Source organism: Parambassis ranga, chromosome 15 (assembly GCF_900634625.1).
Source record: "Parambassis ranga chromosome 15, fParRan2.1, whole genome shotgun sequence".
NCBI classification, from domain to species: domain Eukaryota; kingdom Metazoa; phylum Chordata; class Actinopteri; family Ambassidae; genus Parambassis; species Parambassis ranga.
Genome location: NC_041035.1, coordinates 11,946,106 through 11,971,060, shown reverse-complemented (window position 1 = coordinate 11,971,060; position 24,955 = coordinate 11,946,106). Strand labels below are relative to the sequence as shown.

Sequence of the window (24,955 nt, the reverse complement as noted above, 5' to 3'; positions counted from 1 at the left end):
AGGAACTTTAAAAAAATATATTTGTAGCAAAACAGACAAAAATCTGTGTGAGGAGAAAACAGGACAGTTTACCACATAAACATTGAGGTTGACTGTAAACACAACCATGTTTACTCTTTCTTTAAGTCTGCAGGACCCATTTAACATTCTTGAGTGCAATGAAGGCAAATAACTGTAGACATGTCTCGTTGAGGGAAGAAAGGTTGTCAAACACAGCATCATTCATTATGAGTCTGCTTCTACTGCGCTACGAGGGATCAGAGTTGGGAGGCAGGTGTATGCCCAGGCTCTGCAACAAGTTAGAAGCTGGTCCAGCCAGCCCAGCCTGGGAGCTGAGAGACTCCAACAGGTTAGTGACCAAATTGATGTCCACATCTAATGGCTGGATCTCCTCCTCTGTCCCTTCCTCCCCCCTGTCTTCGGCTGAGGGGTGAGAGGAGTGTGGTCTGTTGTTCTGCAAAAAAGCAAATGATAAGACAAGTGAGCTTTTCTTACAAGTGCAAATTGATGGTAAACCCGAGACAGTGTGAGAGGTGAGTGTGTGATCATATTCAAAATTTACCGTTTGATTGAAGCTTTGTCCAACATTAGTACCCATCAACTCCTCATCCATTTGGTCCATGTATTGTTTTAGACTGTCTAAAGTTTCATTCCCATTCATCCCTGTGTGACTCGAGGAGGCCTCTTCTTTCTCATTATCATCATCATCATCATCGGCATCATCATCATCAAGATCGTCTGAATCTAGCTCTTCATCTTTGCTTCCTAAAAATGTAAACAGGAAGACAGCAAATGTTTAACTTGTAAACTTGAAGGAAACATAGCAGTACTGTCTGACATTTTTCAGAACTTCTAGATACCGAGTAGTCTGTCCAGAGCGTTGGCCATGGAGTCTGGGTCGAAACTAAAAGGCTGAGTTGCACAGCTCCTGGAATACAAAGAGTAATGTCTCAAATCAATCGATAAAACAGCACTGGGCTGGATGTCTGAGCAACATCTGTCATGCCAATTTGTCTCACCAGGGCAGTTCAGCACCCTCATGTGACGACATGGCGTTGAGGAAGTTCTTCATTCCATGACTGACAGCTACCAAGCTGTAAGCAGCCTCCTCTTCCTCCTTATTGTCTTCTGCCTCCTTCTCCTTCTGCTCTGCATTCCTGGCATGCTGCATTTGTTTAGTGGAACTGGAGTTTTGGCTGCCAACATCAGCTCTCCCCCCGCTTCTCTCCTGCAACAGCCGCTCCAAATCCTGAGCTGTGATATCCAGCCAGCTGTCACCTGCAGAGTGACACAAAGGAAAACTAATTATGGGAAATGGTTGAAAGAGAGAAGGGTGGAGAATGAGGGATGCATACCAAAATGACAGAAAATAAAAGAAACAAGGACGAAGCAGGAAATCGCAGGTGGCAGAGACAGATTAAGGCTATGTTTACTTCCTAACAAGGTCATACAAACCCAAGTAAAACACATTTTGTTTTTCTTTTAGCCATATAAAAACATCTGAACTGGAAAAAGAACACTGAAAATCAAAGAGACTACATTACAAGGTGGTTTCAATGATTTAAGGTTCTATGTGCAAACTCTGCAGATGTCTTTCACACTAATAAATGTTGAGCATTTCTTTGTTAGTTTGAAGTAAGCTTTAGCACTCACTGTCCTCTTGGGGGAGCTGTGACTCCTGTTTCTTCAACTCCTCCAAGTTAAATGGAGGGCAGCTGTGCAGCAGCTGGAGAACCTCCTCACCTGGGGATAAGGTGCTGAGACAGAGTACATAGTATTTTAATTCAGGAAGATAAACTTGTAGTCAGGTGTAATAAAGACATGCATGTGCTGCTCTCACCTTGATTTAGAGGCAGCAGTTTGTTTGAAGAAGTTCTCTGCAGATCTTTGAAGTTCTTTGTAACGGGCTGAATTTTCCAGTTCTCCCTGCAGAAGAGAAATCATGAGTGCATTGCACCTTTGTCAAAATGCCTTTTTTTTTTTTTTTTTAAATAAATGGGGAAAAATGTGGCACTAACCCGGAAGTAGTCATTCTTTTTCAGACTGTTCATGAAGCCTTTCCATTGAGGGTTACAACTGACTGGAGCATCAGGCTCTGAGGAAGGCAGTCTGCACTTTGAGCACAGGATCTCAAAGCCATGCGCCTGTGAGTGGGACACAAACAGAGACACACTTTTGTACAATACAAAAAAAAACATACGCTGATGTGCATCTTAGGCACAAGGGAAAAACACAGATGATGGTTTACCAGTTTCATGCCAAGTTCATGAGCTTTGTACTGTGGATGAGAGCGAGGAGGCAGGGTGAAGCCGCTCCTCCTGTCTGGAGTGAACTGTTGCTGCTGCAGCTGTGCATACAGGCAGCGGGTGAAGGTCACCTGAAATTATGTGTTAAAGTATAGGAGATCTATTACAAAAGCTAAAAGAGGCAAATCTTAAAAACACAAACTGTGGTTACAATATTATGTATGAAACATGCTACAACGTTTAAAACATTTTTTTTAATTCTTCACAATTAATATATATACTTACCACAGTGAGGACTCTTGTATCAGAGGGAAATGTCTTAAAGTTTCGACACGCCTGCAGATCTACTGGATCCCGCAGGTAGAATGCTGAAACTGCAGGGGCAACTAGGTCAGGTCGCTGTTCCAACACACAGGCAATACCAGCAGGAATGAAGCAGTGAGCGCGGTGGAGGCTAGTTTTAATCTTCTCTGGATACCTTAATGGAGAACAGAAGTTCATCATTAGACCTTTTAAGTTTGTACAGAAGAAGTTTTGAACTTTTATCGTGTTGGAGTGTTCTCACTCCTCAAGTCTTTTCTTCAGAGCTGAACAAATCTTTGGGCCTGCATGACAGGCATCAGGGTGGGTGGAGAGCAGTGCTACAGCTTGTTCCACACTGGGTACCACATCATTCGAGAAGCCAACTGGACTCAATTTAGAGGGACAGGGCAGGATATGCAACTCTCCTCTATAGAGGAAGATCTGAAAAAGAAAATGATACAAGAGTAAACATTTTAAAATGATTACATCATTAATTTTATAGTCTGCTCTTGAACAAATAGTCAACAAAAATGTAATTATTGAGTAATTTGAATTTCGAGGGACTAAACATATAACCCATTTTTTCAACAGATGTAGGAAAATTTAAATTTATGATCATATTCATCAAGAATTATTTGTATGGCTCACCCTGTTTTCACTTGTGTCTGGGTTTAACCATTTGGGAAGATAATCTGCTGCTTCAATCAGAAGAAACTCCCCATCATTGTCCTCAACTCTGCATAAAAGTTAAAGTGAAATTTGAAGCTGAATAAGGACTTCAGCATGAGAAAAGAATTTACTGACTGCACATTCTGTCACACCTTGCTGCGAGTTGAGGGAAGGCCTCTGTAATTATTTTCAGGAGGTAAACAATAAACCACTCATCCTCAATGTTGTCTCCAAACTGAGTGCTACCTCCAATATGAGCAGGGACACCACCTGTCAATAAAAAAAAAGAAAACATACCAGTCTTTAGTGCCTACCAAAGTGTAAAGTGCATCACATTTGACAAGACTTTACCTTTCTCAGGGAAAAACTTGAGGTTGAATGGCTGATGCTGCCAGATATATTGTACCAGGAATGGGGCAACCTTTGCCAGTACCTCCTCTACTAACTGCTTGAGGCTCTCCTCGGTGTTCTGAGAACAGTCCCTCTGGACCAAGAACAGTTTGTACTGGACCATGTCCTCCTGATTCACTCTTCTCTGCAGGGCGTCCATTGTGGCAATGACCTGATACGTAAACAGTAGGCAAAAGTTATATAACGAGTCTAGAGGCTTAGTTTTCCATTATACCGCTAGATTCCACAACAAAGCGAGAGTAAATCAGTAGGTTTAGTTAAAAAAAACTGTCCTCAAGTTCAAAACTAACCCTGATCCACACATTACCACAATCTAATAATATAGTTCAGACCATTTCTTTGAAGTGTCGTTCAGCCTTACCGTATGTTGTTTTAAATACGAGATGCTATGTCAGTGTTGTCGAGTGTGCCGTTATGTGCCGTTATACTACAGAAAAATAAGCCTAAATCATTTCTATGCGCGCTGCTATCACGCCATTTGTGACTGTTTAGGTCCTACAATGAATTCCAGTCGACTACCTCAACCCTATAACAACGAAGGTTCCTATGTAATGTATTAATAATGTTAGCATTTGTCCGTATAAGAGTAACTTACAATGTATCGAAAAATAATGACGATGAAATATATTCTTATTAATTTAGGTTATATCAATTTAGCGATTACGCTAAGTACATTTTTCATTATTTCAACATTAAAATATACACGTAACACGTTATCGCAATGGATTCTGGGAATTATAGTAAAATAGACAGTGACGTCGTTGTTTTTTTAGAGTATTCGAAATACATTTCCCATGAGGCCGCGGAGTTACGTTTCTGCGTATCCATGACAGCGTCGTCGTCGTTGTTGTTGTTGTCGCTAGTGCTAATATTAGCTAAGGAAATCCTCCGAGCTTGCGATAGCTACCTCCACCAACGTTATACAAAGATGTATTTTACGACATAAACGTACTTAATAGGCAACTTCCAGACCACATAAGACCCGTCTTTAGTAAGGCTAATTCAACAGGAAATGTGTTGTGGGGAATTATCCAGTGCAGTTCATGCATTATTATTTTACGTAGCTGTCCATGCAACATTAGCTAGCCTACATTTTCACGTAGCTTTCTGTTAGAATTAGCTGCAACAGTTAGAAACAATGTTCGCATCCATTTTCAGAGCCATGTCCAGCTGATTTGGTAAGGGCTAATGTTGGAAAATATGTCAAACGTTCCTCCAAACTGTTCGCTGAGAGTCGTGGAAACGGAGGCAAGAATGAAAGACGAGGGCTTGAGCCTATAAAACCGAGATAAAGGAGAATGATTTCGCGATATAACAGGAGACCTGTATCGCACAAGCTAGAAATGTGAGTACCTAAAATAAAAGAGACTGTTCTGAATGTTTATGTTTGCAGTTATAACCTTGCTGCTTTGTAAATGTGCAATTCCAATATAATTCAAGATGTCAGAGGATGAATGCTACCATACAGTGGGAGAAATTGTGATAAGTGACTGATTTTCCACCATTTTGGATGACAGATTAAAGATATTTGTGTCGAACCACGCACTTTAGTCAGACATACAGTACACGATGACTTCTGGCAATTTAAGCAAATGTTGGATTCATTTATAACCTACCAAGGCTGAGTAGTACTTACAGAAATAGTATATATTTCCACAATGTCATAATTTAGAAAATGGCTACAAATAAGGTACATATCAGCTGGACTCCCTGGGCTAAGATGTAAAACTACTAATTGTTTTTGTTTCCTTTGTGCAGTCGTGGGTTGTCTCGAAGCAGCCTTGACCACCATCCTCTCCCAGAAGAAGCTGGTGATAACCAAACCCCTCAGCACTACCTCCACAACCTACAGGAAGCTGTCTCTGCACACAACAGGTATCTGAGACCCAGTCTATACAGACAGGCAGGGCTGTGTTGTTCCACAGGGAGACAATTCTAGACATATTTAGAGTAAGACTTTGATGTGACTAGTACTTCCAGCTAGTATGTGTGTGACACAAACACACACACTCACACACAAAGTCTTGCATGCGTGTTTGGTAATGTTACACCATCTTGAGGAGACAGCTGATTCACAGAGTTCTTGCTATGTGACACCCAGAAGCAGTGGATTAATTCATATCACATTGCCTTCTTCAGATGTGCAGTTAAAAGAATAATAAATGAGACAGCCTGTTAGAATATTCATTCACTTTGACATTTGCCCCTCATTTTCCACTTTGATTATATCTGCAAGCTGCCTCCATTTAGATTTCCTCAGCCACTTAATGAAAAACTTGGTTTACATTTTGATAGTTATAGGGTTTTGATTTTTCCTATGCACATGTGAAACAGATGAATACCATTAATTTGCAAAAGAAAGGACTATTAAATGACTACAGACGCTGCATGATTATCCCATCTTTCTCTTAAGCTCTGAGACATCTGGCACCTCAGGTCACTCTGACTGTCCCACCGTCATTTCGGTAGACTCCAACCAGTCCTGGTCAGGTATCCACAGCTCTACGGGTACTGGCATCTCCACAGAGAGGAGTTCTGTTTTCTCCTGGGGCTACGATGTAAGTCTACTTCTGAGAAAACAGTCTTGATGTGAACCGGTGCCTGTCTGGCTCTGTTTGTCATACAGTTGAAGTATTGCACTCCAAACCAGCATCTGTACAGAATAGCAGATGGCTTGTTTGTCTATGCAAGGTCTTATTCTACTGGGTATTGGTTTGTTCTTTTGCTGTGTTTTCAAGACTCAGTCAGTCCTACAAAACTTTTCCAGCACTTAATAATTTATTTAGTTCATTGTACTCAAGTTGCTTCTGAGAAAAACTCAGTTATGCAACTTACCAAACTCCTACCTCACTACTTTCTTTGCCTGTCTTTTTTTTGTTATCACAAACACCTCTCAAGGGGCCATAGGAGCTAATTATTGGGTTTGTTAAAAAAGGTTGTGATGTTCTGCCACTACCTGATGAGCAGACTAAAAAGCAGCCGTTTTTAATCATGATGCTTGTGTTCAAGAAAAGAAGAATATCTTAACTTTTTCCTGTGTTACTGTTTCTCTGTTTCTTTCTGTCCCAAAGGAGTTCGACAAGGCAGCATCGCGGCAGGTGCAGCAAATGTTTGAGGAGATCGACAAAGAGCTGTACGAAGGGAGAGGCAGTGGGGGAGGGATACTCCAGGGGCTGCAGGATGAATGTCAGCAGTGGGCCACACGTTTCCCCCATCTTCGGTATGTCATCCGCTGTTTCATACTAGCTTTCCATTGGTTATGATTTGGGCTGGTGGAAGAAACTGTGTAAGAAACACAGTGATTTTACTGATTTATTTTTGTGTCACTTAGAATCCTAGGGACTCAGATGGTATGTCCCAGTGATGAGGGCTTCCAATGGTATGCTACTTCAGGGAAAAGCAGCTCTAACAGCAGTCCATCAGCAGGCAAAGAAAGCATTGTGAAGTCTCAGGAGAAGATCAAAGGTGGTGCACAGTAAGTCTGACTCACTGGTTGGCTGACCCCTAGAAAAGCAAAAGAATGTTGTGATTATTACTTATTATAAGATGCTGTATACTGATTCAAAACATATATAAGGGATAATGCACAGTGAGCTGGTGATTACTGTAAGGATTTTGCATGCAGAATGCTACAGTTGATCATTAAGAAATGTGTGTTCAACATGACCAGGTAATAAATACATATATCAGTTAAATGTATTACCTTTATGTTTAAAACTGTGGTCCAAAAGTGCAATGACATGTTGTTTTGTTATTTGAAGAAATATGATGTCTCTGTGTTGGTTAGTGTTTTTGCATCAATTATAGAGGAGTCCTGGCTGACTGTGGTTTTGTGACCTAGATACTCTATCTTGTTACTTAAATATTTGGGCCTAATTCAAGTTTGTTAGCAGTGATTAATGACAGTAGTCACTAACTCACTACTCTTCAGCCTAACATTCTCAGCTATATACCGGTTTATATATGTTATACATCCAAAACAGCATTTGTGTGCATCTGCCTGGGTTTATTTCCCTTTGTCTTGTTTGATAGGTTAAATGTGCAGGGCAGGCGAGCAGCGTTGATCAAATCCTCCTCAACAGAGCTGAATGGAACTCCCAATACCTCCAGCGTCTCCAGCAGCCATGACAAGCCGCGGGTGATTGAAGTCGAGGGTCAGGTGGAGGAATACCTGGCCTATGACAGCAGGGACTGGTGAGTTACTTGATGTCCAGAAATATGTCATCTAAACCTCTGTTCTTCATTTTGGTTGAAATGTGTTTTTTACAGTGATGGTGAGGGTGACCTGGATTGTTCAGAGTCAGTTCGAAGGCATCGCTGTCTGCCTCCTGTTTCACCATACCGATGTCGCCGCCAAGCTGTTCTCGACTTGCTGTTTGATGATGTGTGGAAGCAGCTGGTCGGCTGCATGAAAGAGCTAGTTCAACGCCACTGGGAATGCTGTACCTCGCGTAGGGATGAATTTCACTCTCTTGCATGCATTAGACCAAACTTTACCAAAAAATGTGGACCAAATTTCGTACTGAACATACATGTGTGTTTGGCAGATGATGAAAAGTGTTCTGGGAACTTGAGCCCAGTGCAGCCAGACTCCCAGAATCCTTTTATGCTGCTCTCCACGCTGCCCACAATGCTGCCCAAACTTGGCCAGAGCCGGGCGCCCCCACTCACAGCTGGCCTGCAGTTCCAGGTCAGTGGTCTGAGGAGGACTGAAGGGTACCAGGGGAGCCTCATTTCACTTCCATCACTGTCAGCAGTTCAGTAGGGTGATTTAAAACTGATTACTTTGTAGAAAAGCATCTTTTTCTGTCTGGTAATTATAATAATAGTAGTATTTTATGTTATATGTATAGACTGCAGTTCAGATTTCTGTGGCTTTAAGAGCAGTGTGGCTGCTTTCATCCATTTTGTAACTTGTTTGCATTAATAGGCTCATCTTGCCTTTGCAAACTTAAAAGTCATAAGTGTCTGCTCCACAGTTGACTCTTGAGTATCACATTTTTCACTCCTGTCTGTTCTTAGTCCTTCAGTTCTTCCAGTTCATTAACTTATATCACTGTTTTCTTCCCTCCTCATTCTTTGTACTTCAACAATGTGTTTGTGTACTTTTTTATGTGTTTTGTCCACTTTCTTTTCTTCCTCAATTTTCTTCTGTCTTATTTCCCTGTTCTATTTTTCATCCTTCATTGCTTTCTCCCTTTTTCTGTCTATCTTTCTATCTTTCTTTGGACATGGCTTTTCTCCACATCAAAGAGCACAAACTCAAGGGGCTCAAAGTACAAGTCCAGACGGAAGTCCAAAAAGCAGAAAAGGCCCTCCGCTGTATGTAACTACCTCACTTAGAGCCAGAATGATGGCGTGTTGCGTACGCGCCTTCAGTGGTGGCTTGCTATCTTTATCTTTAGATTAAATGTGCTTGTGCCTGTTGATTAACACAGATCTGTTTATCTTTTATTTGTTTATTAACTGTAACTTTTTCAACACACAACTTTGTTTAGATTCTTTTTGTGTTAGGAGAATGTTGGAATGCATTGTTTTACTAGTTTTGTTGCATTTTAAGTGTGGTGACTACTATTTTGGTTAGTGGCATTGCAGATATGGGGGTCCTACTTGCATCCCAGCATGATAAATAACCATTTCTTTGAGATTTTACTGTATCGTGGAAATGACTAACCATGTGGCTCCCCTCGTTGTGATATCTTTTGTCTCCTCGTACCTCTCTGTCCTTGACACCTAAAATCTTTCTCATCTTTGTTTTCACCTTCTACCTTTCACCACTCCTGTCTCATTACTTTCTCTCACTCATTCCCCAGGCTGGAAGGGTCCCTGTGGGTACAGCGGCCACTCAGCACAACCTGAATGACCTCATTGTGATCCACAGCATCCCCCTGCAGCAGAGGAACCTCGGTGTGCTGGATAGAAACCAGTATGGACTTTTTTCACTGTTCTAACTGGTCCCAAAACAGAAAATGAATGTTCTTAATATGTGATTGTATGGCAATGAATGGAGGCACAGTCAAACACATTGCATTTTGCAAAATAACTTGTGCCATGCTTTTGTCCCTTGTCTAAACACCTTGTTTGGCCGGGGTACTCAGCCAGTTGGCTTCCTGAAAATGTACCATTGATCAACTGTGTTCCACACTACCTTTCCTACACAGAGAGCCAGAGGAAAGGGTGTCCCACAGACCAACTTCCAGCGTGGTCCCTTCCAGCAAACCTCGTCCTCGCCGAGCCCTGGAGCAGAGCTCTTCCTCGCTGAGCCGCCCAGCACAGTCAGCTCGACGCAGAAACCCTCCTCCCCGAAACCTCCTGCCGCTGGTACTTAGTCTGAGTCAGTCCAGCACAGCAGGATCCATGGATGAGGTCATCCGTGGGACACGCCTGTGAGTTTCAGCGTTGTGGTAAAACTCCACCCAAACTCTTATCTTTCTTTAACTTCCCCATTCTCCCCTGTGTACTCTGAAGTCGTGCACAGACAGAGGGATTACTTAGAAGACAGACTACCTTTGAACTTGTGCCTCATGCCTCTGTGAATTGGGAGGTGATAGAAAGTTCATATGTGAATCAGATGCACTTCCCATGAACTATGTATGGGTGAAGGATAAATACTGTAACATGCATGTATAGTATCAAATGAGAAATTCAATAAATTAGAACAGTTTGAGAAGTTTGTGCATAGGCAAAGACAAATTCACATTGTGATGTGGTCTTTTATCCTCACCTTTAACTTGTACAGCAAGGACCAATATTCACCAGACAAAATATCTTTATTTGTTGTTTTCACAGACCCACAGCCAGCGACCGACTGACATCGCCACTGTTGCCCCTGAGCAGAAACACACTTCTCCCACCAATCAACACTGGAGACCAAGAGCCATCTCACTCAGGGCAGCCATCCAAACCTGCACAGGTACAGCTTTGAAATCCATTAGTAAATCCACTCACATGAAGAACACAGTCCATTTTTTAAAATGCAGATATTTGATTTTGTTTTTCATCCACCAGCGTCACAAAGGCCCATCCAGCCGAGCACACAGTGCTATAAACAATGAAGCTGGGGCTTTAGTACCAAGAGATCGGCATCAACTTCTAGATGTCTTCTCTCGCCCTAACACAACGCACACATACAGGGTATGGTGCGGCTTTACATCACTCAAAATAACATGTTCTAATTTGCATTGTGAGAGCACAACAATATATTTGGTGTCTTTATTTTCAGTCAGACACTCCATACCGTCGCTCCTTCACAGTATTGGACAACATCGGGCAGGGACGGCCAGGCAGAGCCTCTGTGGGCACAGGTCAGAACCCAAATACTTACATGTTACAGATGAGTACGTTTTTAGAAACAGTTCAATAAACACATATGGCATTCAGGTGTTACAGATGACTGAATATAGTAATATGATATCGCATGTTTTAAATATATCAAACATACAGTGTGAAGCTGGATTTTGCACTTCACATCACTTATGCATTCATTTATTCCTTCATTGCACCAGACTCTCTTGGAATCGGTGTGACTGGCATCAGTCTTGGCATCAGCAGCTCATCTTTCTTGGACTCATTTTCCCACCACCCCTTGGGGCACTCGCCCATCAAAGACGAGGAGGAGCCCGATCCAAAAGCCCGTATCCCAGGTCAGATTAAAGTTGAACTTTTTTTTTTTAGATTAACTATGAATGTTAATTGCAGCAACCAGTTTCAAGTAAGATTTATTTACTTGAAGGTTTTTTCTATCTGTTCTTTCTTGTAGGTCCGGTGGTGTCTGTCCCACCTCGATCCTACACCCGGGCAGGCATCTCATCCAGGGCCAACAGACTTGGCTTGTAGTTTGTAGTCCAGCCATTCATCCTTTACACACAAGGTGCAGCACTCTGCAGCCTCCGTGCCCACTGAACAATTTTGTTTTACAGAAGTAGCAGATTTTTTCATATTATGCTGCTTTTTGTCAAAGGCCTATTTTTGTATTTCAAAGATCAGCTTATGTGGCAGCCAAACACAAAATTATCAGTAACTCAATCCTTATGTACAGTATGAGCCGTGTGTGTGTGTGGACATTTGTAGTAAGTATGTATGATTTGAATATGTGTATATAGATATCTATTTATATGTGAATGTACTGTATATTTACCAGCTGCAATGGGAGTGGCTGGAATTGTATTCACCTTGTGAGGTGTTTATGTTTGTGGACAGATTTTGTCATGAGGTCAGTAACACAATCAAGATGCAGTCATGAAACTTTACAGATGTGCAGAACTCAGTTTGGAGATGGGTGTCATCAGGAGTGCTCACAGGTCAACATGTTGACTATGCAGTGCATGATGCATCCACCCAGACACACTGAGAGGATAAACTTTTTTCTTCCTCTCTGATGTAGCATCAGAGTTTGGCACTGTAACCCACCCCCCTACCACCACCCTGTATTACAAAAAAGCATTTATCCTTAACATTGCATATTATTGCACACAGATGGAACCTTTTCTTTGCAGTAGCTCACTTCCAAAATCATGTCAGAAGGGAAAGTGGTGGCTGTACAATGCTGCAGTCCATGTGCTGTACTACACCTACGGTACAAGAGGCAATCGTAAATAGTTTATGAAATGTATTCATCTGTCTGTAGATAAAACAATGCTCTACTGGATGTATTATTTTTATCTGAACAAAGCCAAGTAGGGTGCTTTGACAGACCAAGGTTACTGCACAAATACATTAATTCATGGTTATATTAATACCATATTTCAGATAGCCATGCCACAAAAGATGACAATGCTTGAAAATCAGTTTTTCTTCTGTGCATATCTTATACATACATATATAAAACTTTGAACAAATGTGGTTTTGTTTGTATTTTATTATAAACGTTGACAACAAGAACAATGAGAAATGTACATTTTTTAAGTGTCACATAAAAAGTTGAGACTAATATGTAGCTGTCACAGAATGACAGCAGGTTTATATACATTTGATCTGCTACATCTAGAGCTTTTTACTGCTTTTTTCCCCTCTTTGCTTTTTGAGGTTTTTCACTCTTTTTGGAGTATTTCGCTTCCAGGTCTGACAGGAAACTGTTAAAATTCTGCTCCCTGGATTTCTGTTTTTGCTGTAACAAGAAAATGGAAACATTAGACAAAAAAATCTCATAATAGGTCTCAACTAGGGGGCTGCATTTGAAGACCAATTGTGTGACAGCAGCACAACAAGCTGATCCAAACTGATGGCTCCTTCAAATGCAGCTGAGAAGTGCATCTTTCTTTCTCCGTCTCTTAAAAGGGATACAGCTCTACGTGTATGTATTTGTTACCTTAAGCATCATCACAAGACTATCGTCTTCATTGCCGAGCCCCATCTCTTTTTGCATTTGCTCTGCTTCTTGTCGCTCTCTGTCAGCCTGAAAGGACAGGTGTAATCAGATTACTCAGATGAGAACCGACAGCTGCGTGGGCGTGTACAGAGAAAACTAACCAAAATACAAGTGTACTGTGAGGATTTTCCCCCACACTCTCACCCTCTTCCTACGTGCTCTCTTCTTCTTTTCACTCTCCTTAGTAAATGCTGGGAAGGCTTTGACTTCTCCACTTTGGATGGCAGCCTGGATGATGCTGCACAGCCGTGGCTCATCTTCCTGGGTGCAGCACAAAGCTGAGGCGGTGATGACGTCCATATCTCCTTCGTGCTGCATATAAAGCTGGATCAGATCCTTCCGTTCCTCGTCAGAGCCCTTATAATTCTTTTCAAATTCAAGGATGTCCTGGACTGTGATCTAGCAGATGAATGGAGGGGTAACAGAATTTATCAAAGGTTTAATTGTTGTGATATGTCAGATACAATGGCCCAACTGTTCTGGGAATATATGGATAGACACTTTATTGATACCTGAGGGGAAATTCAGACTGTAACTAGTTGAGTCACAATCTTGTCATGTTAATAACACCGGCTGTGTTTCAGTACCTTGGGGAACAGCAGCCTCCAGTAGTCCTCCCAGCAGCGGTCTTGAGTCAGGATGTCAGAATCTTCATCCACCACTCCCTGCTCATCATAAACAGCCCTCTGCTCCTTATCGCTCAGCACTGCATAGAGCTTTCCCAACACCTGGAAGGAAAATACAAAAATATGCTATTATTGTAAATATATACGAGTGCTTTAATATTACTGCTGCTATTAATGGGAAAAAAGTAAATAAATAATGGTGTACCTATGTACAGTTACTACATATCCTCACATTTAGCACGGGCTTTGGCCTATGCTTTAGTGACAATAAAGCATCACTACCAATTTAAAAATGTAGGACAAATTGGCTTATGTTAAAAGTAGCTGTGTGGTTGCGCAGCTAAAAAAAGACTCAATGCAACTACTGTGTAAACACAGTGTACTGAAGCTAGCCGTGTTAGCTAGCCCATAAGCCTAGCTTGTTTTTACTGTGCGTGACAGCTAACAACCAAGGCGGCCCGACCTGAAATTTCTCCGTCGCCTGCGGATCTTCGGGAGCGCGGTCTGGGTGGACTTTCAGCGACACTTTATAGTAGCTCCTCCGGATGTCTGCCTCGGTCGCCTCTTTGTTGGTTCCCAGCACTTCGTACAGGTTTGAGGTCTTGAAGAGCTCCTCGCACCGCTCAAGTAAACCCATCCTGCCTGATAGCTCTGCGTGTTCACCGAGGACGTTAATCCGTGACTTGTCAGGTAAAGTGCGCTCTATAAAGCGTCTACAACACTTTTCGTAGAACTCAGTTTTGAGACTAAATACACTGCTATCTTTGCTGGCACTGTCAATTTGGCGCGCTAGCTTGTCGGATCAATCCGTACGTAGAGCGACGTAATAGCGTAAAAAGGAACATGGAATCTTATTGGCTCTCATAATTGAAACGTCAGACTCCTGGCCTGAGGTCAATGCGGAAGTGGTTTAAAGTGCGATAGTCGTTGGCCTGCAGGGACAGGTTCCACCTTCTTCCATGTATCTGTGGGTGCTCTCATTCATCCAGGTCATAGTAATTTCCAAGAGTTTAAATCGAGGCAACTGGACTCGAGGATTGTTTTTTGAAGACGTTTCGCCACTCCCCCAAGTGGCTTCTTTAGTTCTGCCATGAAATACTCAAATAAAAATCTCCCATCAGTCATTATGGTGTCATCCGCTAAAGCTCTACTCTACAAATATATAAAATGTTTGATCCTTTGTCATTAGTTTTCACTGCTTCACTGCTTCTGCTTCACACTGGCAGCAATCAGCCTTTTGTGAATCACTGACGACCGTGTTTTTCTACTACTACTAAAGTTTTACTTAAATAATGACGTTTTTCTCGTTTGCCCCCTTGTGGTTATAATGAGACACTACAGTGTGTGTACAGTAATTGTAGACATTTCTTAATTTACACACATGCTTTAATACTGTCTGATAAAAGCATCTTTCTTTTTGTTTATTATCTCCTCTTTGTTGAAATCAGCAGTTATTTTCCTGCCTGTGACTGAATTTTTGCACATACATTTATTCATATAGTTGGAATATTTTTGTGTTGAACTTTACACAATCTTTCTATTATCAGGACTCTTTGGACATGATGTAGACATGTACCATATTAGATTGGCTGCTAATACCACTTCAAACGTTAACGTTAAGTGTGAGCTTGGATACCACCATGCACCAGTCAGACAGAAGCATACAGATACCTTAGTATTTATTGGTGAGTTTGAAGCAGCACAAGAATACATCAAAGACAATGAGGCAAGTCACTAAGTATTTTTCACTGCTTCATGCGAAAGCAGAACACAAAGATACACACTGACTTTGAACTTAGCATCTGTAGATTGCACCCATCTGTGTTTATAAGCCTGTACAATATGCAGCACTGGAGATATACACTGCAATCCCCCTCAGTCTCAGATGTTATCTAATTATTGCCCCATCTGCTTCTGTTGCATATTTGGCACAGTCTCTGTTGTTGTTTTTGTATTGACACTCTGTCATCGCAAACCTCATATGTCCTTTGTACTCAGACACAAAATAAGCACTTGGACAACTGGCACATCATTATCATAATCAACAACAAAAAAAACAAAGTGACAAAAGCACAAGAGTTGTACCGGTTAATGTTTATGAACATTTGCTGGTGTGCAGATCCTTCTCATATGTTTTACACTTGCTTACACTGATAGTGTAAGTGGAGTTTGAATATATCATTGGTCCTCCAATTTCCTTGTTATGGTAACAGTCTCTCCACAATGGTCGAATGGCTTCTATCTCTTGCTCAGTCTTTTCAGCATGTCCATGGCTGATGCGTTTTCCCCTTAAACTGGGACAATTTAAAAACCTCCTGCAGGGGGCGGCAGCTCAGCACTCCTTTCTGGTCTTCACCATCTTACTGGCATACTTGATAGGGATCCCCCAGCGTCTCATTAGATAGACATCAAACACATAGGCCATTCCTGGCTCTAGGCCCCCGATCACAGCTGTAGTGACGGCCCGGCGAGGATTCAGCTCCTGGAAATACTTGCACAGAACCCTCTCGGTGTCAGAGCGGGACTCTGGTCCCAGACAGGGTGCTGTTAGAGCTGATGTTCCCCTGGTCTCTGAATCATAATTTCCAAGTTTTCTTCTGTACACACAGTACAGGCTTCTCTCCTCTGTGCCCATCCAGGCCAGGGTGACACTGTTGCAGCCACGCAACCGGTTGAAGGATTTTATCTGCAAAGTGGAAGGCAGAGATGGAACCCCTCTGCGGTGGTAGGCTGATGAGGTCTGCATTTTGACAGAGGCCATCAGACCTCCTGCTAGGGCTGGATCTGTAGTAGCTGAGGTCTGACCTCTTTGCAAGTGGATGAGATAAGAAGGACTTCCCTGTAGCCAAATGTGCACTAAATCTCCCCCCACAGCCTGAGAGGTCAAAACCTGACCTTTACTAGACACAATGACTTTGACCTTTTCCCCTCCACCACAGGTCTGCAGGGTGAGGAGGCCACTCTGCTGCCAACCACGAGGATGGAAACTGAAGAACTGATCTGAGTGGGAGACTCTGTCAGGGAAGGTAACCCACCTCAGCTCTCCCTCTCTGAGTACGGTGATCGCGGGTCGAGCCTCCTCATGCGTCCGAGCAAATGTCCCCTTGTAGGCCATACTGGTTTTATTCAGCCTGTCGATCACAAAGACGTCAAAGTAATACTGGGTTTCCGGTAGAAGCTCAGACACGGTGCAAACACTCTCTGTGCCCTCACACACACACTGGAGATCAGCAAACCCATCAGAGAGGGATGAAGCTGGATTCTGGGGTTCAGGATAAGAGTCCCACTGCTGCCACCACCACTCTTTCAAAATTGGCCACACGGTCACTCTCCTCTTTCTCTCCTTCCTTTCTTGATTCTGATCTTTTTCTTTCCTCATGCTCTCTCGGGCAGCACAAAGGCTTGGGTAGTTTTGCTGAGAGTTGACGAGGACACAGTAATCGTAACTGTTCTGTGTGAGTGGGAGGCTGGTTATGGAGGCGCTGGGTGCCCAGCTGAGGGTGACACTGGTCATGCCTACGCCTAATGTGTGAACTTGCGGGTCAGCTGGGAGCAGAGGGAAGGCGCCTGAGGGCTCCAGGCCTTCATGGAGGTACACTGTAGCTCTGGTGCTCTGCTGTTTGGAACGTAACCTCAGGATGTAGATGGAAGCTTGGGGAAAGGAAGGACCTCTGTAGGTGTCCACTGCAATGCCAGTGAAGCTGTGAATTTTCTCCTCAGTCCCAGGACCTCTCCACCACACCTCAGGCGTGCTCTTTTTGGTGCTCCCTGCAAAGGAACAAAACAAAATAAGTCAGTAACACCAGCTGGTTGGCTCATATTGTCATGTAAGAAAGTCTCCACAGAAACCTGCTTCCCATACAGTAAATACAAGGACTAGTCTCCTGCACACCAAATGATCAATAGAGGAGAAAACACAGAGTGTTTTAATACAATACAATAATACAGTGTGTTTATATTCAAACAAGCACTGCATGACAGCATGGCAGCTTTTAAACGCCTCATGAGTAAATAAATAAAATGTCAATTGACACTTCAAAAGTTGTTGTCAGTATTTCCATTCACAACTAAAGTGTTTTTGAAGTACAAACCCTTCACCTGAATGACGCAACTGCCAATTAAACACACACACAAACACTCTGAAAAATCACTGTTCGTGTCTCCTCCAGATGAAAAATCGCAGCTCAAATGAGACCAAATGTTAGAGAATCAAAGTGAATAATTCAGACTGGCAGCGGGGACCCATGAGCTGAGGGTCTGAATGATTCATGTGTCATTTTAGAACTTTGTAATGTTACTTTAGCATGTAGAGGAGCTCATATAGATAACCTGGATAAGTGCTTCTTTACTTATAGATTTATTTATTTATTCCCAGAAATCTGTCTCCTAACGTTTGACATGTGATTAGTTTGGCTTACAGTGAGAATGAATTGCCCTGACTTTAGTTCTGAGGAATTCTGCTGCTCTACATTTCTGACTTTATTTCATTAGTTTGAATTGCTCGGCAGTTTTATCAGTTTTACTTTGACCATTTATTCAATACTTGCAGTCTTGCACGTTGGCAGCCCTCGTCGGCGTTTGCTTTATGGTACTTTAAAATTCACAAACCTCTGATAAAATTTATGACAATGTGACAACCAGATATGATCACATTCCCTTTCTTTGCCCTTGACAAAAGATAGTGGGTTGGCATTTGGAGGAATATATAGTTTTTTTCCCTGCTTTGAACTTGAAGAAATGGCTACAATGTACTGATAAGAAGATAAAAATAACATCTGTCTTATGTGGGAATGTTTTTTTGACTAAAAAGTTTGGAGGCTTGAAGCTTTGACCTCCAAAAACAAACAACACCACTTAAAATGTACTGCAGAATATATGAGCTTATGTGTAAGATAGATTTAGAAGTGAGGAACACAGGTCTGTTTTAAATGCTATGGATTACTTACAAGAATCCTATTTGTATACTGCATCCTACTCTTCATTCAGGTCATAAAGCTCCTCTAAAACTAACCTCTATTATCCCGTACAAGTAAGATTAGACCCTTCACTAAATCCCTGAATGTTATTGTTCTGATAATATCTAATTGATCGTCTTAGCTCAGCTAGATGATGGTCGAACGTCCACTTTGTGGTCTTACTATCCACTCACACTGCAAGCTTTTGAGGGGTTTGTCCTTCAGAGTCCGGACAGCCAGGCTCCATTCGATGGGAAGGTCACAGGGGCTCACATTCACCGACATGGCCGGAGCCTTCTTCTTCAGCGTGAAGTATAACCTGTGGACAAACAGCAGAGAAAACCACAAGAAGAAATCAGTTATTTGATTCTACATGAGGGGATTTAAAAAAAAAAAGGTAAAATCCTGCTTCCATTCATTTGCAAGGTGATGGATGAGAAGACAAGATATGTTCCAGAGCAGCATTTTTTTCAGTTTGTTGGATGATTCTTAGATAAGCCTTTCTGGGTTTAATTTTTTTTTTTACTAAAGCTTGACATTTTCAACACTGCAGCTGTTTTAAACATGTGCTGTGCTTCCATTTGCCGACATGCTGATCAGTCATTTGATAGCAGATCAGGAGGGGTGACCTGGGAATCAGGTGATAAGGCTGCATTGACAGTTTCAGATGGATATCTGCCTGCTTGTTGTAAGTAGATGGGATCGTGCTCGGCATAGAAACTATTGAGTTACTTTTTGTATGCCGATGTTTTGAGGACAGTGTTGGATTTGTATATTAGATGGCAGTTAAGATGCTGTTTAACATTCACGCTGATGTAGTCTGATCTCATTTTAAGGTTTTTCCCCTCTCGTGACCAAAGTTGGTTTGTTCACCTTCACAAAGAACAAAAGTCTTTAGTTACCCTTCGTGAAAATGTAGCTGCACTCCTGTTTCTTAATAAATATTTGCTCTACTTCCATACAAACACAATTATTCATGATGCTGTGCAGATGGTGGTTGTTTCCCAACAGATGTTCGACGCTGTCATTCTCAAGGGCGCTTTTCAGCTTATTTAATAGAGTGATTAATTCCTGAATCAGTGTTTTCTCTCCATTATTTTCTCTGCAGTTCCACATGACTGCACTGGTGGACAGACTGCAGCACACAGGGAGATGTATTCCGCAATTTTCAGCTCCCACATTCAGAAAGCAAGCACTGGCACTGTGGCATAGGGTTCAGGCCAAATGGGCTCCACTTCCTCTTGCTCGCTCTACAGTGGTGCTGGAATCAGCTGTGTCTCCACAAAGGTTCTTGGGGGGTGGCTGCATGTGACTGAAAGACTGATCTATAAGTAGACCTTGTGGCTGTTCAGTCACGGAAGTGCACATGAAGTCATTTGAATAAGTCAGAAATACTTCGTGTTACCTGCAAGACTTCAAATGTCACACCACAAATGACAAATCAATCAATACTTTCCAATGACAATTCATCAGCATCAACAGTCTGTCACCTGCGAGTTCGTCCTTTAGGCAGCGCTACAGAGGTGAGCTTTCCTTCTGGTAGCCATGTAGTTGGCCGTAGTGGCACCTCATTCTCAGGTGCAAGAGCTGAGTGCACCGGAGACCACGAGGAGCCACAAACCAGTGCCAGAACTGCACCAAGACACCAGGACAGGGACACAAGCGCCATCACTGGTCCTCGCTCTCTTTGCTGTCTTTGCTGCACTTTGTCCTCAGTCCTCACGTCCTTGGATACCTCCCAGACTCTGAAAATGCACTATGGAAAGGTCAGGAACATCAATCAGAACCCATCAGCAACACACACTCAGTTAAATTCCTACTGTACCATTCACACAGACACTAAAGAGCTGTGGCGACTGATGATTCATTGATATGAAGAAACATCTTATCCTATTCAGACAGAATTATTCATGCAGGGGAAAAAGAAATTGCCATGCTATATTACTCTGGGATGTGTGTGTGTATGTGTGTGTGTGTGTGTGTGTGTGTAGCACAGCTTGACATTCACTGTAAAAAAAAAAAAATCATCCATCGCACCACTTTTCAAAGTGTGAAGTGGGTTGCTAATATCACTCTGAAGTCAGTGCCTTTACATCTTCATTTCTATTTTTAGTTAAAGGGTTCAAATGGGTCTTAGTTACGGGTATTAGCAAACAATTTATCCGGAGCAAGTGGAGAGATGTACACAAACACAACACCTGGAGGTGCAGTCAAATCCAATCAGCACAGAAAAGGGCAAAACAAGAGGAACTTGTATCAGATTTTCTGTCTTTTGTTTCTCTCACCCTCAGATAGTGTGTGTTGGGTATGTGTGTGATTTAGTGATAGCAGATGATTATAGGTCTCAGTGTTCTTCCTTCTCCCAGGAGAAAACACATTTGTTCAAAGTCACATAGTCTTCACAAACACACTCCCTGCCTTCCCCTAACAAGGTGTATTATGTCAGTTCTGTGCCCTATAGATCAGATGACAATCAAAGTGGAACCATGGAGGCAGCTACAGAAGGTACATCTGAGTCTTGTGGGCCCCGGGACGCTCAAACTCACGAACCGTCGCACAGCTACAAAGTCGCACAGAGGAGCCTGCTCATTATCCTTGCACAGAAAGAGGGGAGTGAACGACCCATAAAGCTTTAACTGAGACACATGCAGTGGGAGAAAAACAGATTGAAATGGGAGGGAGGGAGGAAGAGGAGGAAGGGGAGGCTGAGGGAGCGAGGGAGGGCTGTGAAAATGGAGAGCAAGAAGAGGAGGATGATGTTGGATCATGGAGTAATTAGAGGGAAGAAGATGGAGCGAGGAAAAGAAAAAGAAAGTGAAACTAGTTGGAATCAGAAGAGGGGAAAAAAACCTTATTGCCATGCAACAATTTGTTTGCCAGACATGTGAAAGCAATCGGTGTTTATTTAAGCACCCATGTCAGATGTCCAGACAGCTGCACAACCTCACACTCCCCCTCATTCAATCTTGATAAAGATGAAGACGCGCGCACACACACACACACACAGACACACACACAAAAAGCTTGGCGGGCCTGTTTCTTCAAAACGCACCCGCTGATAAAATATGCATACGGCTCCTCAGCAAATTATGGCCAATTGAATTTTCATAAGGCGAAAAAGGCTGGGTCTTACAGAGAGAGGGAGCTTAGTGAACTTAACTACCGCCCTCTATAAATAAATACACACTCCCCTTTAAACATAGGAGCTCATGACTTTGATGGTCCCTCTCAGCTCTTTCCTCTTTCCATTATGTTTATCTCAGACTGTCATTTATTCTGGATACTGTTTGGGTTTTAATTAAAGATACTTGAGCCCTGCTCTGTTTTTCTTTCTTCTTCTTTTTTTCCCCTTCTTCATGTAGAAGTTGATGCAGGCTCAGTTTCAGAGGGACAGGTTGAGTGCTGTGTGCTTTCTGTCTGCACATTGTAATAGCTATCTTCTATCTCCCTGGGCCCTGGCAGGACCATCTGCCTTCTGTTATCTGTGGGCAGGGGCAGATTAAATGGCATGGGGTGGTCCCTGCAGGATCCGTTGTCCCCACAAACTACTACGGTCTGAGAACTGGCCTGTGATTCATGGTGGGGGTTGATGAGATGATGGTAGGGTAACATGCAGTGACCATGGAACTTGATAGGATTTTACGGCTGATTTTCTACCTTTGCTCCATGCACATTGGAATATATAAACCCTTCTCATGTCTTCCTACATTCAGTGCCCCTTTGTACCTTCACCTCTCTCTCACACAGACTTTGTCTTCACACTTACTAACAAAAGAATCACAGGTCAATCCACAAATGTGCAATGTATTCTATCAAGACCAGCTTAAAAGTGCCCTGCATCTCTTTTTTCTTTCTTTCTTTCTTTTTAAACAAACCTCCTGAGACCACACACTCACACACACAAATTCAAAGAAACAAGTTGCTGACTTACACAACCAGTTGAAATTTGAGCCGCTGACGTACTAACACACACACACATGCTCTGCAAGGACAACATGCATGCATGCATCCCCCCTTACCTTCTCTCAGTGCACGCTCTCTCCCTCTCTGGTGCAGGGAGTGAGGGATGGATCAGATGAGAAAGGGAGAAAGGATGGAGGAGGAGGAGGAGGAGGAGGAGAGGGGGATGATGAGAGCCGGTTGCGAGGAGAGGAGGAGCGACAGCAGGTTGTTGTCGGGTGTTCCACTGACTCCGTCTCCCATGAGGTGCTGCTGCTGCTCACTCCTTACTTCAGGAGGTGTCCCTTCAGGGCTGTCCCAGCTCCTGTGTGCTCCTGGTGTGGTGCTACACTCCCCAGACACTCTCCTCACTCTTTCCTCTCTCTGTCTCTCAGTCCTTCACACGTGGAGGTTTGTCCTGTTAAACACTGTGTGAATGTCATCCAGTCAGTCTGTGTCCCCTCTTCTCTTCTCATATTCCCTCTGTCACCCTCTCTCTCGCTCTCTCTTTTCCCCCTGCTCTCCTCCTTTTCACCTTTTCCCTCTGTTTACCTCTGCCTGGTTAATGTTCGGAGCTCACTTGCAATTCAAATGGGCTCATGGGTGACTGTGTGTGTGTGTGTGTGTTTGTGTATCTGTATGTGCAATCTGAGAGTGAGGGAGCGAGTGGGTGAATGTAAGGGGGGCTGATGGTGAGGTCGCTGAATGGGGGTGGTGATGAGAAGACAGAGAGAGAGGGAGAGAGAGAGAGAGAGAGAGAGAATGTGTTGTCAGGAGCGACGTTAGGAAAACGGGGAGGTGATGCAAAAGTTAAATGCATTCACAATACAGCAGTGTGTGGCTGCGCTGATAACATCTGTATAAGGGGATGATTTTCAAGCAGCGTGTTGGAGGTTACAGCGCCTCTGTGCCCTCGATTGCCTGCTCAGCCAGGTGTTCAGTCTGCCTATAAATGAACGTGTTTAATGGAAAAACAGGCCTTTAATACATTTATGTAATTATTTAGTGAGCAGCCAGGCTTTAAAAGTAATTACATGTTGAAAGAAGATGTCCTTTGAGATGTTTCTAACAACGTCTGCAAAACATCTGTACAATTATTATAACAGAGTGAGAGAAATTACATTTAGTAGCTTTTTAAAAATGCTTGTAGGTTTCTTTGTAATTTCATTAGGTTTTAAACATAATTTACAATTAATGTGTATAATTATAGCTGTAAAATGAAGATTTATGATGAATTTCAGTGGTTCTGATGCACAGTTTTTTTGGGGACTAGATTTTCTCTTCTTTTTTAATTTTTAAAATTGTCTTTTTAAAAATAATGAATAGTTAATAATCTACTAGACGTGCCAGATAAAATGATTTTGTTGCTATTTGTTAAAAGAAAGAAGCAAATTATCTACACACATTTATATAAATGCAGATAATTTGGCAATTAATATGTATGTAGCTTAGATTACATATGAATATGTAATGAGTAAATGTCCTCTTCTAATTAATACACCCATCACTGATAGGCCTTTTAGACAAAGGAAGGCGATGACTCCATGAAGGTCGATGTTGCTCGTTTTCTTACATTCAGTGCTGACTTGCAATTCTGTATTACCTGAAACCTCAGAAGTTATTGACTTCAGAGTTTCTGCATATAATCAATCGGTTTAACTGCAACTCCATGTAAAGAAAGCTTTATAATTCATCTTTGCCCACAAACAAATGCAAAAAAAAAGTTTTGGTATAGATGAAAACTGGAAAAAAGGGAAACTAGCCTGGCTCTCTGTAAATTTAATATATTCCTTGTCCCAGCATATTCAGAGCTCCCAGACAAACACATCATATCTCGTTTATTTGATCTGTATCTTTTTAAATGAGTAAAAATTTCAACTTGTGGTTTTATGGAGGTTAATGTGCCAGAGGATTTTTGGCACTGCAGAGATTTGCCCCTCTTTTGTTTTCTTGAAGCCAGCTGCTGGTGGTAGCCACATGTTTTCTACAGAAATGTGAGACTGGTATCAGTCTTGACATCTAAGAAGCACATTTCCTAAACTTGCTGTCAGCCTTAGTAAAGTTATGGAACATTGCTGCAGTTATTCTTAGTGTTTGCTGTCCAGGAAAGATTTTTACAATATATCCTCTAATTTGTGGAGTTTAAAATAAAAACCTGCACCCCAGCAATCAGCTGGAAAACTTCCAGAGACAGAGACATATAAATTCTGGAGGACAGCCGCGTTTGAAGACTTCTTGTCCCTCCATGTAAGGGTCAAGTAGGTCTCAGGGGACTGGTGGCATTCATATCAGGGTCTCTCCAACCCCACCCAGCCCTCTCATCTCCACACAATGGTGGGCCTCATGCAGCCAGCTCTCCCTCTCTCTCCCTCTCTCTCTCTCGCTCTCTCTCCCCTGAGCTCTTTAATCAATATCATCAGAAACATAGAAAGAGCTGTG

General features: G+C 42.4%; 4 protein-coding genes across 7 annotated transcripts; 1 reads left to right on the top strand and 3 right to left on the bottom strand.

Annotated features, from left to right (window-relative positions):
• Window positions 1-247: 247 nt before the first annotated feature.
• ecd (ecdysoneless homolog (Drosophila)) lies at window positions 248-4,334 on the bottom strand. The gene is made up of 14 exons (XM_028424243.1): window positions 3,991-4,334; window positions 3,570-3,780; window positions 3,371-3,488; window positions 3,198-3,285; window positions 2,812-2,990; window positions 2,532-2,724; window positions 2,249-2,377; window positions 2,019-2,144; window positions 1,841-1,926; window positions 1,654-1,757; window positions 1,020-1,278; window positions 861-928; window positions 563-765; window positions 248-454 (listed from the first exon to the last, which is right to left on the bottom strand). The coding sequence occupies exons 2-14, from the start codon at window positions 3,766-3,768 to the stop codon at window positions 248-250; spliced, it is 1,959 nt and encodes a 652-aa protein (XP_028280044.1). The 5' UTR covers window positions 3,769-3,780; window positions 3,991-4,334.
• A 156-nt stretch (window positions 4,335-4,490) lies between these two features.
• fam149b1 (family with sequence similarity 149 member B1) lies at window positions 4,491-12,382 on the top strand. 4 transcript variants are annotated; one of them, XM_028424258.1, is made up of 16 exons: window positions 4,491-4,974; window positions 5,388-5,504; window positions 6,043-6,187; window positions 6,701-6,849; window positions 6,961-7,104; window positions 7,662-7,823; window positions 7,899-8,080; window positions 8,177-8,319; window positions 8,883-8,951; window positions 9,443-9,555; window positions 9,791-10,015; window positions 10,419-10,542; window positions 10,638-10,763; window positions 10,852-10,933; window positions 11,135-11,272; window positions 11,389-12,382. In XM_028424258.1, exons 1-16 carry the CDS (start codon window positions 4,928-4,930, stop codon window positions 11,463-11,465), a joined length of 2,043 nt encoding a protein of 680 aa, XP_028280059.1. In that variant the 5' UTR covers window positions 4,491-4,927; the 3' UTR covers window positions 11,466-12,382. The 4 variants fall into 4 exon arrangements, with proteins under 4 accessions (XP_028280059.1, XP_028280060.1, XP_028280057.1 ...); XM_028424259.1 differs by lacking the exon at window positions 8,883-8,951; XM_028424256.1 differs by having other exon boundaries at window positions 7,899-8,319.
• An 84-nt stretch (window positions 12,383-12,466) lies between these two features.
• dnajc9 (DnaJ (Hsp40) homolog, subfamily C, member 9) lies at window positions 12,467-14,430 on the bottom strand. The gene is made up of 5 exons (XM_028423589.1): window positions 14,086-14,430; window positions 13,584-13,724; window positions 13,141-13,395; window positions 12,937-13,023; window positions 12,467-12,735 (listed from the first exon to the last, which is right to left on the bottom strand). Exons 1-5 carry the CDS (start codon window positions 14,257-14,259, stop codon window positions 12,622-12,624), a joined length of 771 nt encoding a protein of 256 aa, XP_028279390.1. The 5' UTR covers window positions 14,260-14,430; the 3' UTR covers window positions 12,467-12,621.
• A 1,524-nt stretch (window positions 14,431-15,954) lies between these two features.
• LOC114447730 (protein NDNF) lies at window positions 15,955-22,959 on the bottom strand. The gene is given in 9 exon segments (XM_075353433.1): window positions 15,955-17,390; window positions 18,772-18,896; window positions 20,068-20,299; window positions 20,302-20,322; window positions 22,597-22,618; window positions 22,621-22,727; window positions 22,730-22,799; window positions 22,802-22,878; window positions 22,911-22,959. Coding segments are annotated over 9 exon segments (2,139 nt in total).
• Window positions 22,960-24,955: the final 1,996 nt, after the last annotated feature.